At 61.7% G+C, this 19,626-nt stretch overlaps 3 protein-coding genes across 3 annotated transcripts; all 3 read right to left on the minus strand.

Annotated features, from left to right (window-relative positions):
* Positions 1 to 165: 165 nt before the first annotated feature.
* Positions 166 to 3,987, minus strand: LPMP_161170 (hypothetical protein; the record flags this gene model as incomplete). The annotated part of the gene is made up of 1 exon (XM_010699343.1): positions 166 to 3,987. One exon carries the CDS (start codon positions 3,985 to 3,987, stop codon positions 166 to 168), a length of 3,822 nt encoding a protein of 1,273 aa, XP_010697645.1.
* A 1,626-nt stretch (positions 3,988 to 5,613) lies between these two features.
* Positions 5,614 to 11,637, minus strand: LPMP_161180 (cullin-like protein; the record flags this gene model as incomplete). Its single annotated transcript, XM_010699344.1, has 1 exon — positions 5,614 to 11,637. The coding sequence occupies one exon, from the start codon at positions 11,635 to 11,637 to the stop codon at positions 5,614 to 5,616; it is 6,024 nt and encodes a 2,007-aa protein (XP_010697646.1).
* A 1,976-nt stretch (positions 11,638 to 13,613) lies between these two features.
* On the minus strand, positions 13,614 to 19,043 carry LPMP_161190 (hypothetical protein; the record flags this gene model as incomplete). Its single annotated transcript, XM_010699345.1, has 1 exon — positions 13,614 to 19,043. One exon carries the CDS (start codon positions 19,041 to 19,043, stop codon positions 13,614 to 13,616), a length of 5,430 nt encoding a protein of 1,809 aa, XP_010697647.1.
* Positions 19,044 to 19,626: the final 583 nt, after the last annotated feature.

Consider the following 19,626-nt stretch of genomic DNA (forward strand, 5'->3'; position numbering starts at 1 on the left):
ATCACTTTCCTCACCCCAGTAGTCGTTTATTCTGTGAAAACAAAAGGGCAGAGACAAGACTCACGACACAGATGCGCCCATACTTCCCTCTACCAACTCCATCCAGTCGATGGGTGGGGGGCGCCCCCACCCCCACCTGCCCCGCCACACCCTCTGCTTTAGTCCTCAGAGGTCACCTGTGGAGCGGAGCTTCCGTCTCCGCGGCAACGTGATACCTCGCGTGCTTTCCAAGAACGCTTTCATGTTCGTATGCAGGACGGGGCGAGGTGGGTGCAGAGAGCCCGGCGGTGGTGGCGGTGAGCCGGGCAACTTACTGGCGACTTCCGCTCTGCTTGACAGCGGCGGCGGTCTCACTGCCTCCGCTGGCCTGACGCCAGCGGCTTCCACTGCTGGGGCGCGCAGCGTGCCGTCAGACAGGAAGGGGGATGTAATGATGAGTGGTTCCTTGCCCAGGTACTTGGCCACGTCCGCGAAGGAGAATACGTGGCGCACCCGCGGCTGGCTGCGTGGATACTGCGCCAAGACATCCACTCCAAACGAATGCAAGATAGAAGCGGCGTGTAGGTAGCAGGCGCGCTCGGCATCTTTACGCTTGAGCGATGTGCCGACGGCGATGGCGTACACTGGCCCCACCAGCGGATTCGGCGGCGATGATACGGCCGAGGTATCGATCTTGTGCGACGTCTCTGATGGTAGCGACGAGACAGTGCTGGGGAGCGGCACCTGCAGGAAGCTGGTGCTGTGGAGACTTTTCTGCGTCCCGTAGCCGCTGATGACATTGTGTGGTAGTAAGTTCATGGAAAACTGGGTAGCCCACGCCTGGGTCTCGGTGATATTGTCTTCGACGGTGGTGGTTGCGGTCCGGGTCGTGGTGTTCACGTCCCCGCTGCCGCTGCCGCTGCTCATATCTGCACTCGTCACTGATGAAGTCTCGTTCTCCTGGCTGCTGTCGGTGGCAGGGGCGGGGTCACCCGCGCCGGACGCTGCTCCGGGGTATCGCGCGGCCTTTGACCCACCGTTCTTGCTTTGGCTTCGGTGCTGGTTGTTGCGGCTGCGCATCTCATTCTCCAGGAACGCCTTCAGGTAGTTCTGCACGGCTATGCGCACCTGATTCCCTACCTCGACGAGTACCTCCTCGCTGGCACCACCGAAGAGACAGTAGTCCTCCGGAATGCGCAGCTGCATGGCGTGTAGCGTGTCGGCGATGTCGGGCAGCAGACGAACGTGCGAACCCTCTACTGTGTACGTCGGCAGGCGCGGCACACCGCCGTCGCTTGTCACCGACGACTGCTCTGCCGAACCGAGCACAGGCGGTTGCGGCAGCCCAGAGAGGCCCTGGGGGACCTGTGTGCGCCTCAGTGGTCCTCTCCTGGCGGGCAAGGTGCGCTGCAGCACCATGCCGAGTGCGGCACGACGCTGCAGGTACCGTCGCTCCTGTTCCGGGTCGACGCAGAGGGGGACGCCGAGGGTGCACAGCGTGTCGAGTGCGTGCAGGGAGCACACCTGCACGGCCATCTCGCGAGTCTTGCCAATGCCGAGGCCACCCCGAATGCCGAACTGACGCGGCACCGGCAGGACCGTCGTTGCCTGGAAGGCCGTCTCCAAGTCGAAGAGCACAAAGAGGTGCGTGAAGCGGCTCCGCGCGACGCGGGTTTGCCACGCGCGCAGGAGCTCCTCCGCCTCCTCGAGCAGCTCCGCCGGCGGGTTGATCTCCACCTCGTCCTCGGTCTGCGTGTTCAAGTGCTGCATGGCCACAATGACATGTTCCGAGTCCGTCCAGCGGTGCCCCAGCTGGCGCCGCGCCTCCGGCCCCAGCCACGCCTCATCGGTCCCGATTTGGATCTTCAGCGGCCGCGGGAGCGCGTCGTGCGGGTTCGGTGGCGTGACACAGCCAGTGAGAGGGTTCACTGCCCACCGCCCGTAGCCAGCCACCGTCTCGGCGTGGCGTGCCTGCCGCTGCGGGTCAGCTGGAAAGAGTGGATGCCCCACTGCGTCCAGCAGCAGCTCCGCATGCATTGCGGCGAGGTGGATGGCCATCTGTTCCGTCTGGGCCTTTCCTTTTGCTGTAATAGTGAGGCCAATAAGCTGCAGCTCCGCCTCCACCATGCGCTGCGGACTTCCCGTTGACAGAGATGAAGGGCGCACCGTGAGATGCTCCTCGAACGTGGCGTTGTGCTGGGCATAGTAGTCCCTGATGCGCGCCTCGGCGCACGGGCCGTCGTACACAATGGGCAACACGAGCGCGTCCTGCGGCGTGGGGGAGCAGCGCATGCTGCGCTCATTCACGATCGACCACATTCCACTTTCGGTGGGGTCGAACATCTGCCGTAGCGTAGCGGCGGCCGTCGTGGCGGCACTACTGTCGTTGCTCGTGGGACTACACTTTGGGGGTGCACTGACATCCGCCTGTGTCACCTCCGCCCCTACCCACTGGCTCGTCCAGGGGTAGTAGACGCTGCTGGCGTACGTCCGCACTCGCTCGGAGTGCTCTTCATCTGTGTAGTGAAACACCAACCTTGCGTAGTCGTCAAGGGGGTCGTGACGGCGCAGTCCAATTCTGGTGGAGTCAAAGCCTGTCGCGATGTCGACGCAGGAGGGCGGCGAGACGCTCTCGCAGGCAGTGGCGGGGTTGGCTGGAGCCGAGGTGCTTTCTCCAACACCCCTTTCTGCTGATGCCGACGGCAACGCTTCGCCAGCCAGAGGCGCTTCCTGGGGTGTTGCTGCTGCTGCTGTTTTTGCCGACGCTCCGCCTCGTTCAGCTCTCGACCGAGCCGACTGCGTAGGAGTCTCTACATTAGCAATAGCGGTTGCCGAGTCAACCGAGAAGGCCGGCTGTGTCGGCGCAGCGCTGGATGCGTTAGACGACGCGGATGTGCGACTGCGCAATAGACGCAGCGGAGGTGGAAGAGGTGTTCCAAGTGGCTTAATGGGGTCGTCGGGGTAGGGCGCGTAGCGCCCCTCCTCCCTTCGCACGGTGTCCGCGTGCTTTTGCTGGGCTGTCCTCAGCCGGAAGAGCTGCACGCCGAGTGCGTCGCACACTCGCTCGGCGTGCATGGCGGCAAGCACCTCTGCCTCCCTCGCATCCTCTGCAATGCCTTCAGCCACGCGCGAGCCATGCGGCTCCGGGAGCGGCAACCGACACGTCGCTGCGAAGAGTTTTGGCCCCGTCGCGCTTCCGGTGACCGCCGCTGCCTGGGCCGGGGTCATGGCACGCACGTGAAACACCATCCCAGCATTATGGCCCATGCGACGCACAAAGTTGGCGATGCGTCCTCGCGCAAATGCGTCGGTTGTGTGAGCGTCGCAGTACTCCTGCTGCTGAACTGCGCCGGGTGGTACACCGGTTGCCATCGAGGTACCATCGCTGTCGTATTCGCGAGCATCCACAGCTGAAGTGGTAGGACGTTGTGTCGTGAAGAAGTTGGCCGCACTTACGTCACGCTGCTGCTGCTGCTGATGATGATGGCGGTGGTGGCGCGGATACTGGGGCTCACCATGGCTTTTAGGCCTCGAAAAAGGAGTCTCACTGTGCACCTCTGCCTGACGCACCGTCGACGAGGAGAAGGCGTGCGCTGTGGCGGTCGCGGACGTCGTCGACGGGGATCCTTCAGCATTCATCACCTCAATTTCTATTGCTTCAAGTGAGATCACCTCTGGTTCTCTAGTGGCGACGGTGGCCGCCGTTTCTGCTGATGAATGTTGATTCCACGGCGAAGCCGAGGAGAAGCAGCAGCACGTTCGGTAGTTGACAAGCAAGGCCTGACTAGAGACGTTCCTGGCAGACGCCGCGAAACAACGACTGCAGCTGATCTTCCGGATGTGCCGTACGGGGGGATCGCGCATTCCCCACCCTGTCGCGTTCCATGATTCCACAAGAGGAGGCCACCTATTGGGCTTTGGAGGTGGAGGCAGGGGGCGGCATAGGTAGCTCAAGCGGTGCGCCAGCGGCGCCCGTGCCTCCACGGTTGTCAGTGGTGAATGACGCATGGCGGCGATGCGCTGTATGCTTGGCAGGAGGCGATGCGCATGTGTGGGGAGGGGGGAGGAGGAGAGGCGTTAGTGGGGGGGGGGGGGAGGGGACGCCGCGACGCCGCTCACTTACTCGCGATACTGCTCTCCTGATCCCACGTCAGCAAGGATCTTCTTGGCCCTTTCCTTTGTGCCTGTGTCCCCGCATCCACTGATGCGTACAGGCCTTCGTTGTCCTACCACCGCCACCGCTGCTGCTGAAGTGGTCGCGTGGTGCGCCCGTTACCCGGATCGGAAGAGAGGAAGCAGAAAAGGAGCCAACGAGAGGCGATGAGGTGTGCGTGCGCACGTCTCTGTGTGGACTGAGTGTGAAGGAAACGTTTCGCCGAAGGAAGTGCCGACCTCGCCGTAGCTGACCGGGCGTAGAGGGACGGCAGTGACAGTGGTGGTGGGGAGGGCAGTAGAGAACGAACACACAACCTGAAAGGGAGCAAAGGAGATGGCGATGGCGCTGAGGGGGATGTAGAACGGAAGAGGGGCATGGTGGTGCGCGACACCCGAGCATATGGGGCTACAACGAAATACCGTCGTTGGCCGGCGTCGATCAAGATACTGACGACGCCGGCCAACGACGGATGGGGAGGTGTGAGTAAGGCTAGAGTGGGTGGGTCGGTCGAGGTGTCCTGGAGAGGGGAGTGGACAGGAGGTTTCTACGCATACCTACATCCACCCACGCGTACTTGCCGCTCTCCGTCAGGCGTGCGATGCCACACAAATTCATCATCTTGATCGCCTCCTTTTCAGTTATTTTGCTGTGCTATGCTTACATCCACGATGTTATCTTCGCCCTGTTACGTACAGTAAAAGCTGCCACACGCTTGCCTGCAGGATTGCACATCTCTGGCCGCGCGCTCTATCTCTCGCCCTGTTCTTCGCCTTCTCGCAGTTGTTTCCACCGAATGCCGCGATGAAACTCGGTAGCCACTCCCGACTCTCTCGCACATATCCGAGAACCCCCCCCCCCACACGCACCTGCACACACCACGTAACACCAGCAGACATTTCACTGTCACTACTCAAATGGCTCGTAGGCGTCATCGTAGGGGAAAGACAAAGGGGGGAGAAAACAAAAAGGGGGGCGGGTGGGGACGGACTCGGGGGGGGGGACCTGAGGCTAAAACGGCCTCTGACGTTTAAGCACGTGCGCGCACGTAGGCGACTTCAGCAGTTAAGAAGAGCGCCGAAGGGAGCGACAGGAAAAGGGGAGGAGGGGGGAGCGATGAGGGAGAGGTGGGTGAAGAAGCACGTCGAGGGAGAAAGAGAGACCTCGCGTGCTTGCGTAGGAGGCACCTAAGAGCAGTGGGCGTGACATTCCACAACCCCCAACCTACAGACCGTAGCGGCAGGGTGACCAACGAACCTATACGGTGCCATGAGCGCCGTTGTGCCTTGCTCCACAAGGAGAAAGAGAGAGAAACTGCGCCAAAGTGGCGCGCGGGGGGGGGGGTAGTGAGTGGTTGAAGAACCACCCACCACCATTCACTGCGCGCATTCGTCTGACCCCCTCCCCCCTTACTCACTCTTTCCTCTTGTCTGCAGATAATGCTGCCCTTCAGCTTTCCAGCGTGAAGTGCGTCGGTGCCTTTACGAAAGGTAAATAAACATCTTTGGATCGTTGGGGCTGCGCTTCACGTAATCGCGGTCGATGAGTCCCTCCAGCTGCGCCTTAATATCGCGTCGCGAGGGTACGAACTGACGCGAGAGGTGTTTTGCTACAGTCTGGAATAGGTCCTCGAAGAGCACGACACGGTGACTCTTGAGGATGTGCACAAGAGCCGCGTCGAGCAGTACCCGACGTGTCGCTTGCACATGCCGAGCGACAACCGCATCTTCATCCGCAAAGGCTGTCACCGGCGCGGCTGCTCTAGACGAGGTTGTAGACGGCTCTGAGCGGGTGGCGAGTTCGGTGCTACCGTCGAATGCGCGGGGGCCTCCAGACGGCACGTCAGTGGGATGAGCCTTGGGTAGCGGCAAGCGTATTGCACGTAGCGTGTGGGCATAGGAAGGGTTCAGCGAAAAGGAGTCGTTCTCCATGATGAACGCTGCCGCTGCACCGGCGCCGCTGTTCGCTGGAATCCACCGCAGGAGGTTAAACGCCCGGTGCTGCGTCAGCAAGTGCAGGTGGGCCCGCAGAGCGTGAAAGGGCAGTCCGAGTATGCGAGCTAGCTGAACCCCCGTGAGCACGCCGGCTTGCGCCGCATCGGGCGCCTCCGCGTTGTAGGCGTCACTCACCACTAAGAGCAGCGTTGCCGAAAGCGTGCTCGCGACCACCTGCTTTGTGCCAGAGACGAACTCGGCGGTGAGGGTGGCGCTGCCAAGGCTGAAGACCCACAACAGAGCGCGTGAGGGGTGCTGCCGGGCATAGTGGTCCCGGAACGCTTCCATGCCGCGCTGCAGCGAGGTGTGCGCCTGCAGAGGAGGCATGGGGTAGGCCGGCCACTGAGCGGAGGCAATCAGCTGCACCCGTATCTTCGCAGGGAGCTCCAGGTAGGCCAATTTCTGCTCGAAGAGGTTTCGCGTACGCTCTGCCCCCTCGTAATCGCGCAGCATCGCCTCGAAGGCGTGTGTGGCCGTGACGCCGAGGTGCGACTGAAGGAAACTCACGAGCAGGCGCTCCACCTCCAAGTTCGGCGAGAACGACGCAGAAGATCTCTGGACGGCACGTCCGACGGCCAACGCCTGCTTTGCTTTTCCGCCCACGGCCGCCGATACCGTTCCTGGCGGAGCTCCTGACTGTGGTGGCACCGGACCACTTGAATAACTGAGCAACCGCCGCGCCAAGCACAGCCGGTAGTGCTCGAGAAACGTGTCCTTGTCCTCGAGCAGTGCCACCAGTTGTGCAACGAGGCGTAGACGCTTGTGAAGGTTACCACTCAACACTCGACTGCCCCGGCACTCCTGCTGCAGGAGAAAGTCCACGTAGCGAGCAACCAACACCGATAGTTTTAACTGCTGTACCGCTTGTGGGTAGTTCGCCGCAAGCGCGATGAGCGGCATGGAGGCTTGTCGTGCGTCTCGACTGAGCAGCACATTCGGCAGATCCGCGCCGGCGCTCGATGCGAACTGGCTCAATGACCTGCCTAAGGCCCTTGGTGTTGCTGTTGCTGCAGCCGCCATAAGCGCCTCGTGGGCGCGCTGCTGAGACGCCTGCAGTGCTCCCTTTCGAGTCCAGCGAAAGGGACACATCAGCTCCTCTATCGCGTTGAACAAGGCACCAAGCACGGTCGCGTGGTTGTGGAAGACGCTCTCCACGAGGTCCGTGTAGCGCGCCATGAGTCCGACCAAGCCTGCCATGAACTCAATCCCGGGTGTTTGCGGGTGCGGCTGCGACGGCGCTGCTGATGCTGGGCGGCTCACAGCGCACAGGTATCGCTCAATGATGTCCGCTGCATCACGGATCAGCTTTGTAATGAGGATGGCGGCCATCAGCACAAAGCACTCGTCTTTGGTAACATCGGTGAAAAGGCGATAGAGAGACTCGAGTGCGACCAGCGCAGACGCCAAATCGCCCTCGGCCTCGCCAGAAATGGTCCAACTGGTTTCTACAGAGGCGGTGGTACCGGAGGACGGGGATGGCTGCTCAGCAAGTCCCTGGTAAGGTGCGGAGGCAGCGCTCGTCGCAGCTTCCTTGGGTGGGGCCCAGATGCTGTTGTCCATACTGCTCATCCCACGTGGCGTGGATCCCACAGCCACTGTAGATGGGTGTCTCTCTCCACGCCCCCTGCCTGCCCACGCCCCACGATCTTCTGTGAGGCGATTGCCGCTGCCGCGGTTGATGGCGGAGACGACCGTGCTGTGGCTGTCGCCGCTCGCCGCGGTCGTCCACTGTACCCTGCACCAATCCCCCCCACCACTGCCGCTGTGTCTTCCGTCGTCCTTCTTTTCCTCCTCTCCGGATAAAAATGAAAATGATATCGGTGACGTCTCCTCGTGCATCTCATCAGCTTCAAAGAAGGGAGAGCGGGTTGTGCGTTGATGCGGGAAGGGTGAGCTGCGGCTCTGATGGCTACCGCGCAACCCAGTCGATATCAGCGACTCCAGGTACTCGCTGCCGCCCACCTGCGCTGCGGCACCGCTAGACCACGCCGTGGTGGCCGACATCTGCGGGGCCAAGCAAAGGCCCGCCGCCTCCACGTTCGCGCTCCATGCATCTAGCAGCGCACGCAACCCAAAGCGGGTATCCAGCAGAATGCTGCGGTGCGGCTCCACAACGAGCACCTCGTTCAGTGCAGACCGCAGCGAGGCGTGCAGGAAGGGCAACTGAACCCGCCGCCACACATGCCTCTCCAGCTCCTTCACACTAACTGCCCAAGCCACGTAGCCGCGGCGGCCTTGCTCACTGCGGCGGTGCGCGTCACGTCTGTAGCGGTAGAAGGCGTAGATACCGGCGACGTACTCGTTGGCTACATCCTCCATTACGATGGTTGTCAACGGCTTCGCAATCTCCTTGATGATAGTGCCGAGACGCGGCCGGCGGTCAGCGGGCATGCCTTCCCACTGTTTTAGTGCCTGTGTGGTCAGGTGATGGGCGGCCGTATGGCCTTCGAGGCGATCACGTAGCTCAACTGTGCCGCGGAGGTCCACTACCACGGCAGGCGCAGCGATGTAGTAGCTCTTCACCGCACCCTCCTGCTGCTGATCGCTTCGGCCATCCGCTTCATCCCTAGCCGACAGACCACCGCTGTCACCATCACGGCCCCCTTTCGACCGCAGCATGTCTTTGTTGTCAGCACCGACGCCACGGTTGCTTTCAAAGGGGGCGGGTTGTCCTGCCGCGGACGAAGCCGCTGATGCCAGACTCGGTCGCAGGTCCGCTGGGGTGGAAGTGGCTCGCTGGGCGCGGCCGCTGTTGCTGCCGCCTTTTGCGCCATCGCCGAGGCGTCCACTCGTGAATAGAGAGAGCAAACGACGTCGTCTGCTGACGTGTGAATGCGCGCCAGATCTCTCTCCTCCAGCGACTACCGGAGAAGGAGTTGCAGCGGTGCTGGCGCTGTTGCGCGTGTCGAGCAGGCCCACATTGGGAGTGCTGGCGGCACTGCTCGGTGTGCTGAAGTTGTGGCCGCTAACAGCGCTTCGAGCACGGCTGCCGGAGTGACTCCTCTCGGACGTCTCCGCCACCGCCGAAGTGGCGATCGTGAGTGGGTCCACCACTGATGACACACCTTCAGCAAAAGGGGCCACGAGGCTTGGGGGGGTGTTCATGATGTTGGGGCTTCTCGCTGCGGACGCCGTTGCTGCGCCGACTGCCGCTGCCGTACCCCCGCCTCCGCCGCTGACACTAGGCCCCGTCTGCTGCTGCTGTTGCTGCTGAGCCACCATGGAGGACGAGGTAGACTGCACGAGGAGGAGCAGCTCTGTAATGACACGGTACGTCTCTTGAATAAGCCCTAGCTGCTCCCATGCAACCTGGTCCGTTGTCTCGAACACCTCGCGCACGTACTGCATGAGGTAGCGCAGCTCCATCCGCAGCAGTGGCCGAAGGGGCTCGTAGACGACCACGTAGAACACTTTAAAGCACATGAGCGTGATCGTGTCCATGCCAAAGCGGCGGGTGTAGTACTGGTCTAGGTAGCGGAAGCACGAGAGTACGACGCTGCGGAAGACCAGAAACGTTCGCCACTCTTGTAGGAATGTGTAGCAGAGACTAAAGCGGCGTTCGTTGGGGTGGGCGGGGTCGGCGGCGTGTGCAGCGGGTGTTGCCGTCGTCGCTGTGGCAGAGAAGACAAGGACGGTGGGCGAGGCTGCCGCTTCGTTCGTGGTCACGCTGGCCGCAGATGGGGCAAGGGTTACGGCAGTGTCCCTCACTGGGGAGGAAGTGGTGTTGCTGGCTATGATGGGTGTCATCACAGACGGGTCTGGGGAGAGAGATGGGGAAAGCGTGTGGTCGCCTGGCGTCAGAGTTGACATGAGAGACGAGATGGCGTTCGTCGGTAGCTCCGCCATGCCACCCTCGCGCACAGCTGCGGCACTCGTGTCTTCGCCCGAGTGTGTGCTGGTGCGGATGCGGCCTAGAGGACCGATGTGTTCGGAAGAGAGGTAAGAGTTCATGGTGTGTAGTGATTCGTCCTCGTCGTCGTCAGCGCCTGTGCGCAGCCCGGGGCTCCCCTCTTCGGTGTCGTTGAAGGACGCAAGAGCGGCTGCAGAGCTGCTGTCGCTGCTACTTTCCCTGAGCTGAAGTCGCCGAGGTGAGTGCCGCGATGCGGGAGAGATGGTGTTTACCTCCGACAGCACCTCCTCTTCGGCGTCAACGAGTACTCGCCCCGTCTTTGATGCGACGCGGGCGTGGTGGTGAGAGAAGGTGCCGTGCGGGCCTGACGTCGGTGCAGCACCCCAGCGAGCGCTGCTGCCTTGTTGCCCAAACCAACTGGTGCCACGGCCGACAACGCTGCTGCTCGTGATTGCGCCACCGTCTACCGGGGCTGGTGTCGCGGGTGCTCTTGGCGACTGCGGAGGCCACCTTGCACCGACCTTCTCCTTGCTGATCTTACTGCCTTCGCCGCCGACTGGGGTCGTTCTCGCCGCTGTGGTTGTCTCGGTTGGGTACGACGAGGGGTAGAGCAGGCGCCTCACAAACGCGAAGGAGCCGTTGGTGTTACCGTGCCCGCTGGAGGACCTCCTGTAGGAGGAGCTGCGGTTCGTTTCTTTTGAAGGTGCCCTGTGCACCGGCTCACTGGTGGCAGCAGCAGCGGCGATGTTCTTAAAACGACTCCAGCCGCTGCTGCTGCTGCCACCAGTGGCGCCGCTTTCCGTCGGGGCGCTGCGGCTACTTTGATCCTGCTGGGCACTTCCACTTCCGTGCGTGCCTCTGTAGTCCTCCGTGCCTGTAAGAAACTGCACACGGCTGTGGTCCACATTCTGCAGGATGGGGAAGAGGACGTGGGACTCAAGGAGGTGCAGCAGGAGGAGTGCGAGGCGTGCGTAGAGCTCACGCGACTTGGTAGGGTCGCCGCTGCAGGCGTTGTAAATGACTGTGTACCAGCTCATTCGGTGTTTCGGGCACCGCAAGGACCGCAGCGAGCTCTCGTCACCCGTCTGCAGGGTCGTGTAGACCGCGAAGAGGTAGCGGTCAATGTTGCTCCACAGCGACTCGAGCTGCATTGGCATCTCCAGTTCGGCGGTAGACGCGGTGGTGGGCGAGGAGGATGAGGTGCTAGGAGAGCTAGTCGAGAGGTAGTGAGACGGGAAGGCGGTGGTGTGTCGGCTGAGGCTTCGCGGCATCCCGATCGTGAGGGATTCATTTCCGCGGACGCTGGTGTTGTTCTTGTCGTCGGCACTATGCGCCCTGCGCGCGCTGATCACGCTGGAGGGGCTACCGGTAGTGCGAGGGTGCGTCTGGTCGCGTATGCTCCGCGACAGCAGCAGTGAGGCTGGCGTGCCGCCAACGTTTTGTGTGATCTCAGGTTGCTGCTGCGGCGCCCTACTCGAATAACGTGCCCAGTGAGCTGCTTGAAGCGACTGCGCCCCTTCGAGGGCAGCGCCGCTGCTGGAGATCATGTAGCTTCCTTGTCGTTGATTGTGTGCAGCATCCTCGTGCTTCTGATGATGGCCTTCCTGTGTCTGCCGCTGCGGCTCGGCAGAAGTGCGTCTTCGCGCTGTGGAGTTGTGCATCGAATGGAGTGCCTGGGGAGGAAAGGAGTAGAGCCCAAGAGGAGACCAGCAGAGGGGAAAGAGGGTGAGACAGGTGCTCCTTCTCCAGCTGCACACGAGCGTGTGTGAGATCGAGGCAACTGGCGCACGCAGCTGTCTCTTTCACAAGGGCCAAAATATATGATGGCCGCGTAGATACCGTACGCGTGTCGGTCGAGGTGCCGATGCAGGCGTCTGCGCAGATCAGTGCCGCGTGCTCATGAAGATGAATGAAAAAAGAGCGGGGGGTGGGGAAGGGTGAGGTGCATTTATGGGGGGGGTCAAGTGTCCCTCTACCGCTGAGTGCACTTTCAGCTGTGTCACACACACGCGCGCGTGCTTTATACACCGGAGGCACCTGGGTGATGGCCCAAGAGGAACGCAGCTTCGAGAGAGACACACGAGAGAAAAATCAGACGAACACTCTGAGCACGTACAGTGAGAAGAGAGGAGGAGGGGGGGGGGCGATGTGGTGGGGTGGGGGTAATGTGTCTCGCCTGCCAGTTTTGATTGTAGGCCTGCAGCTATATGTACGTATACATATACGTGTGTGCGTGCGTGCACATATATGTATGCGCGAGGGACACCAGCGAATGGGGCGAGGTGGGGAAGGATGTGCTATGGTCGACGGTGATGCGGCTTGTGCATAAGAGAGGTTGGGGAGGGAGGGAGGGAGTGGTGATGGTGGTGGGGGTATACGTGGTCACGTGTTAGGTGACGAAAACACCGGACATCTGCGTCTGTGTGTCATGCACATGCTCGTGTCTCGGTAAGAGGTCTCGCGCTCTCTCCGCATCCGTATGTCTCTGTGGTCTCTCTCTCTGTGTGTGCGTGTGGGTGAGACGCAGTCCGAGCACAGACGGAGGGGAGAGGTTCAGTGCACCCCCCCGAGTCTAAGCCGAAGCGCTGTCGAAAGGGCTGGATGGTGGGTAATGGAGGGGGGGGGGAGGGTGCGGGCGTGTACGTCTATGCGCAGAGTTGGGTAGAGTAAGGTGTAGGGGCTGCGCTGCTTCTTGCAATTTTGTCGTTTGACGTTTTCCAGCCCCTATCGCTGGGCTCTCTCCACATCTGACCGACGAGGACGGGGAAAGAAGAAGGCGCTGCGGCGTGTTATGCGTCGGCGGAGTGTGTGGGTCAGCGCTTCTCACGCAGACAGGTGGAGAAGGGGAGGGAGAGGGCGTAGATATGGCAGCAAACTTACGCGTATCAAGTTGGTCGCTTCGAGAACCGGCGAGAGAAGCGAGAGGAAATAAGCGCATGCCATAGCAGCAGCCAAACAGCTCAGGAAGAGAACCGAGGGGAGGCCCAGGAGAAGTTGAGTGAGGGGGAGGGGACGAAGGTGATTGGTGGTGGTGGTGGTGGTGGTGGGGGATGCGCAATGGCGTGATCCTCCACGCGTCCCTGGCTCAAGTTATGCGCAGAGGGCATACAGTGGGCCCGAGCATGTGCCTCACTCAACGCTTGCTCCCTCCCCCTCCCCCATACGCCGCTGCCGCCGGCCATCTCGCCGTTAAGAGAGGCGCCTCAGCAAAAGAGGACAGGAGGAGGGGAGGGGAGGAGGAGGGCGACGCTGAAACGTCATTGGATGCGGGTGAGGGAGACCCAACACACACGGAGAGAGAATGAGAGCTTCGTCGCCGGTGCTTACCAGCAGCACACACCCACCCCGCCAGACCCTGGGCGTAGCCCCCCTTGGGAGCCCCACCACGCCCTTTTATTTTTAGTGTCGCCGCCTTTTCCGTTGGCTACACACGTGTTTGTGGGCGATCACTGCCGATGGGGAACTTACCGTTTACCAAACTGAGGTCGCAGCGCAGCACACCAGCCGGTCGCACGGCCGCTGCCGCTGTCCTCCGCCATTTGCACAATCACCGACGTCGTTGCAGTTCACGAATACCCGCACGACACCACCCGCAACCCTCCCAATACCCAGCGCACACGAGGAGCGCTAGCACACCTCACTTTCTCCCGCTTGCGCCACGATTCTTATCCCCACTGCTACTGTTGCTGCGACCACCACGACTGCCGCTGGTCGCGCCGGACGGGCTGGCAGGACGAGAGCCCTTTCCACGTCCAGCCTCGCTGCCGCCGCCCTTCAAGTTACCCAGCAGGTCTTTGACACGTGCCGATGAGGATGCCGCCGTCGCCATGGTGCTGCCGCTGCTCGACGATGAAGCAAAGGGTTGGCCCTTCTCGCCGCGCGCGCCAGCGGCAGCGCGGTGGCCTACGATGCTGGTAAGGTTGAACTCACCGCTGCCTCTGCGGCTGCCAGAGCCGGACTGCCTGGCGCGCCCACTTCCTTGCTGGGGAGGTTGGCGGCCTTGCGCGCTGGCTGACCCACGACCGCCACTGCCCAGCGTGGCCTCCTCGCCGCTACGGCCTTCCAGTACGTTGCGCCAGTAGCGCTCCGCGTTGCGGCGGAAGTCCTGCTCGATGGTCGTCGACGCCTCGCTCTCCAAGGCACGGGCAAGCCCAAGGTTGGCGATCTGTGCCTCGGCTTGGGCGGACGGCATTGTGGCGCTGTACTCCTTTAGGAGACTCTCGTAGAAGCTCAGCATCGGCGCGACCCGGTAGAAAAAGCGGTTGAAACTATCCACCAGCAGCGCGTGCGGCTGTCCTCCACCGCTGCTGCGGCGCTGATCGCTACCAGGGCTCTCTTTCAACAGGTGGCTCAGCTTCGGGTTACTGGAGATGCTATTGAAGAGGGCAGAGGTGCGCAGCGCGTTGAGCAGCCCTTGGTCATTCTCTCTTGTCACGTAGACAACCTCCTTGTCGCGATGCGTCATGTAAGTGAGCGACTTACAGTTCGCCGCAATGAAGCCAGAAGTGGGGACGCAGGTTGGACCGGCAAGGATGCCGTACCGACGGAAGCGCTCTGCCGTCTCGATAGACTCGATGAGGGTACTCTCGTACTGGAATGGCCCCATCTCTGGCGGCAGCAAACGCACCTGCGTGTACTGGCCCGTTCCCTCCGTGCCATCCGCGCGGCGCGTGCTGTCCACCTCGAAGTACTCCACAGCGCTTGTCACCCGCTCCGGATGCGCTGAAATGTTCCCCAGGAACTTTACAAAGGCCTCAATGGCGACCGTGATGTTGGGCACAAACTTGCCCAACGTGTAGTCGGTGTAAATCTGCTGCACTTTCTGGGAGTCGTTTGAGCACACGGGCAGGAAGGCATTCCGGAACTCCTGCCGTAGCGCGGGGTTCGCTTGGTTCCGCTGCACGGCGTAGAGGACATCGGCAGCGACGCCGTCCTGACTCCACGCCAGCTCCTCTAACACCTTCGCTACCATCTTCTCGCCGTCCCTGCTGCCGCTGCTGCCAGCACTGGAGCTCTGTCGCGTTCGCTCAATCATCTGCTGTACCGAACGGATACCGGCGCCGCGGGAAGCACCGGAGCTGGCGTTGCTGGCACCGCTATTGCTGATTGCGGCGGAACGATTCGACTGCGGGCCACTCCAGCTGAAGATGAGTGACACCGGCACCGCAAAGTCGCCACCACCCAACAGCTCCTTCTCCGGGCACTGGGCGAGGCCGCGTACCACCATCGAGATGTTGTCCGCCGAGACGCGCATCTTCGACAGCAGCTTCGCCAGCTCCCCTACGAGCACCAGCGTCAGCATTTTGGCGCTCTCCCGCTCAAGGCTGCGGTTATTCTTCACGGTGCGTTCCAAAATAATTGAGCTCGGAATGCCGCGGCCGACGATGCGGGCCAGGCCTACTTGAAAACGCTGTAGCACATCCTGCTGAACGTACGCGGCGTAGGTGCTGTCGGTGTCGCTGCCCGTCGGCGAGGCGCCGTCACTGCCGCTGCTCATACCAGCGCGCTGCACGAGGCCGACAATGTATGGCTCATCGCTGTCACCGCGATGGAACTCACTAGCGTGCTCCAGGGCAAAGGCCTTGCGGTCGACATCCACCCAGATATTCCCGGCACTGCTGCTGCCGTTGCTGTCGGCAGCAGACGCAGCAGCGTACGGCACCGCGAGACGCGGCACGTGAGCCGGCAGTCCACAATTGAAGGCATCGAGCTCCTCTTTCAAGTATCGCTGCAGCACCTTGCACAGTAGCAGTGACGGCGATCGTCCCTTCATGCGCCACTCCTGAACGGAGAGTAGAAGGTGGCGTACGTTGGCGTCAGACTCACCACACTGTTGCGATGCCCAGGCTTGGATGTCCTGGTTGCCCAGCTTCTCGTGGAAGAGTCGCACAAGTGCGTTGCCGAGGCCGAGCGCCTTCGCGCGCTGCTGCTCCTCCTCGAGCGTGTTGAAGTGAGTCGTGTCGTGCTGTGGGGAGTGCCCATGCGGGCCCAGTCCGAACCCCTTCGCGTAGTCCGCTGCAATCTCGCTAATGCGCTCCCCCATGCCGTAGGTCGTTCCAAAGGGCGGTCGCCTGCCACCGAATGGCAGTCGCGCGCTTTCAATGATGCGGCGCTCACTACTGTCGAGGAAGGCCATCTGTTCACGGTTGTGTTCCTCCCAGCCGAACTCCAGTGGTGTCCACCATGATTCATTGAGGCGCAGCGACTGCGTCTCCGTCGGGGACTTGACAAAGTTGCCGGGTCGCCGGCCGCTGATGTCGCGTAGCGCCTGCTCAATCGCGTCCACCGCGGCGTCGGTGATTTCCTCCGCCTCGCCCCAGCCCTTCTCTAGCTCATCCCGGTCCACTGTCGGCAGTCCACATACGCGCTGATGCTCCCATTTGCCCATAAACCTCACTGACCGCTCGTGCCGCTCCGGAATGACGGAGAACGCCTGTGGGTTGTGGAAGTACTGCCGCGCCAGCAGCCGATCCTTGTACTCCTTCGTCTGAAAGTCGTCTTGCGTTGTGTGCTGCGCGTACCCGTATTTCTTTACCTTTGGTGTATACTTGCCTTGGATGAGAGATGCCCACTGTTCCCGCTTGAACGGCGCCTGCTCCAGCGCCTTGAGGCGCTCATCGACCGAGTCGTTACGAAATGGCGTGCGCCACGACGGTGGTTCCTGCAGCAGCGCTGGTGCCCCATCTGCATCCGCCAGGGTCTGCAGCTTGTACAACTGCTTCACCGTCTCCGGGCTGCCGAGCGGGACAGCGACGCTTCGGTCGAGTTCAGAGCTGCCTCCGAGCTGCAGGTGCCACTGCACGTACAGCTCTCCCCCCCGCACGCCGACGACCTGCCCGAGGTGCTCCTCCGGCAGCGTACGCTGAGCATCCAGTACCGTGACGACCGCGCGCCTCCGCATCTGCTCCACCTTGGCGTAGCTGAGCAGTAGTTGCAGGCAGTCTGTACCGAGGTTCAGTAGTCCCTTGCTCGTCTGCGATGCCGCGTCGCGGTACATGGCGTACAGACACCACTCCCTCTCGGCACCGCTCTTGTCGACACCGACGACCACCACGTCGAACGCCGCCGCGCCCTCCGGCTCCCTTGGGGAGAGACGCAGCACCTCGCCCGACTCGAATCCACCAAAGACACCGCACGCCTCCGGAGTGGTGTCGAGCAGCACAGAGGCGTTGCACGCCGGGTCCGTGTACGGCACTGCCGCGGGATTGGCGTACGTCCGACTCCGCACGAGCACGCGCTGCCCGGCGTAGGTGACGCCGTACGGCTTCAACACCTCCGCCGCGGTCTCAAATACACGATACCACGCCGCGTCAGGAAAGACACACCACGACGAGCTGCTGGTTGCTGCAGGAGAGCGCTGCCCGTACTTCTTCGCCATGAGTGCCTCCTCCGCCTGGCGGTCGGCCTCCAACTGTGCGCGGCGCGCGCCGCGACTGGCGATGCGTTCCTTTAGGTGCAACATTTCACGCCACTCCTCACTCGTGTACGCTTCCTTGGGAAGGCCTGTGGCGAGGAAGGACTGCTCAATGCCCTCCTTCACAGCTCGCCAGTTTGTCACCTGCTTCGTCTGCGGGTCGACCTTGTACGGCACAATCGCGGAGGTGTCGAGCTTCCACGAGGTAGGCGGGATCCGCACCACTCCCTCCTCGCGTTGCTGTCGGCGGTACTTGTTCATCTCCATATCGAGCCGCATTTGCAGAGGTGAGTGCGGCACGCTCTGCGCGTCACCTGTATACTTGGCGGCCCTGCTCTCTAGCTTGAAGGCGTTCGTGAGGAGATGCTCGTGGGGTGTGCTGTCCAGCAGGTCATCGACGGCCTTCTGCATCGTTGGCGTGATTTGCAGCTGCCCCAGGAGAAACTCCTTTGATCCACGAATCGCGTGCACGAAGTCCACCACCTTGGCGCGGTGCTTCGTCTTGATGTAGACAGAGAGCAAAGCCTCTGCCTGGCGCTGGGTGTGCGACGTCGTGCCAAAGAACGGGTCATCGGTGGCACGGTACCACAGCGCCTCGGCGCGGCGCATCACGACGTCGTACCACTCCTTGCCCCAATGCTGGTGCGGTGCCCATCGACCGCGGTGCTTGCGAAACGGCGTGTTCGGGTCACCCTCACCGCAGTACCGCGTCGTTGCGTACGGCAAGCTGCATCGAGGGCAGTAGTCCTCGTTCACGTAGTTCGCCTCCATCTCCAGGAAGATGGCGAAGAGGTCTTCCAGATGCTTCGGCCGCGCCTTGGCAAACTGGTCGTACAGGTAGCGGTCCTGGAAATCAAAGCTGCTCAGAGCCTCGTGAAAGGTCACAAAGAACTCGTGCACATGTTGTGTGTGCCGCGAGCGAAATTCGCCAATGTCACCGACAGCGTCGTAGTGCTGTTGGATGAGAAATGAAAGTCGGTCAAACCACGCCTTGCAGTGCTCAAAAGACTTGACGTCGCGCACCTCCATCAAGTCCGGCCCCAGTACCGCCGCCGTCAGCTTCGATGACGGATTTGTGAGCTGATTGCCATGCGCGGTGTTGCGATACAGGGTCTGGTTCCACACCGGCTCGTAGTGCAGGTTCGTGATAGCAGGCCGCGGCACACCCTTGTAGCGCTGATCTGTGTTGAGCTCGTAGGCTGAGTCGCCCTGGCGGCCACCGGCTTGATCGGCTTCAAAGCCATGGGGCCGACCAAGTAATAGGTGTACCTCCCGCTGGCCAAAGACGTAGTGTCGAAAGAACCGATTGGTGCTCGCGTCTGTGTCTGCTTCCCACAGATTCATGTGCTTCGTGTATATCGGCGTGATATGCGGCAGCCCACGGCGGGATTTACCGATGTTATGCTCATTACTGAAAAGGCCATAGCGCTTGTCGTGGATGTATGACGGCTGACGTACCTCATTGTGCTGTCGCTTTGTCGCGTACTTGAACGAGTAGCGACGCTGCTCGTGCAGAGAGGCGGAGGCGGCAGCTGTGCCACTACTGTTTTCCGCCCCAGCTCTACCGCTGCCGCCGAGGACGCCATTGCCGCCACCAATCGCGATGGCCGCCGAGCACCGCGCCGCCGTGTAGGAGCACCGCGCACGCAGCATTGACGCCACTACACACACACACACACACAAACAGGGGAAAAGTGGTCGGGGAGTGGCTGGGCGGAGAGCCGTGTGCTAAGCACAAAATGCAAAGCTAAAATGAAGCTGAAAGGGGGGGAGGGGCAACAAAGAGTGTGCGTGTGTGTGTGAGTGGAGAGCACTTGACTAGAGAAGAAGCCAAAGAAAGCGTCGATGATCGGCTCGTGGTAGGCGCGTAGGAGAGTCTGTGAAGATGAGAACGCGGGAAAAGGAGGGGGGTCAGCGGCATATATTCAACGCAAGGCAAAGCACAACAACAGCAGCGAAGCGAAACGACGGGCTTCTCTCCGTCCCACGTGTAATTCGCTGCTGAAGGGAGTCGAGACACGGGGCAGGTGAGGAGGGGGTGGGGAGAGAAAGACGGGGGAGGCGAGAAGAGCGACATGGATGAGTTTGCTTGCATGGAGGACGAAAGAGATGGAGGAGGGGGCGAGAAGGGTTGGATACGCGCTGGGTGCGTCTGTATTTCGAGCGATTTTCGGGCTGGATGTGTGTGTCGGGTGAGGCGCTGCGCTCACGTAGAGCAAGGGAAGGGAGGGAGAGA

The sequence above is a fragment of the Leishmania panamensis genome, assembly GCF_000755165.1.
Source record: "Leishmania panamensis strain MHOM/PA/94/PSC-1 chromosome 16 sequence".
Lineage (NCBI taxonomy): Eukaryota > Euglenozoa > Kinetoplastea > Trypanosomatida > Trypanosomatidae > Leishmania > Leishmania panamensis.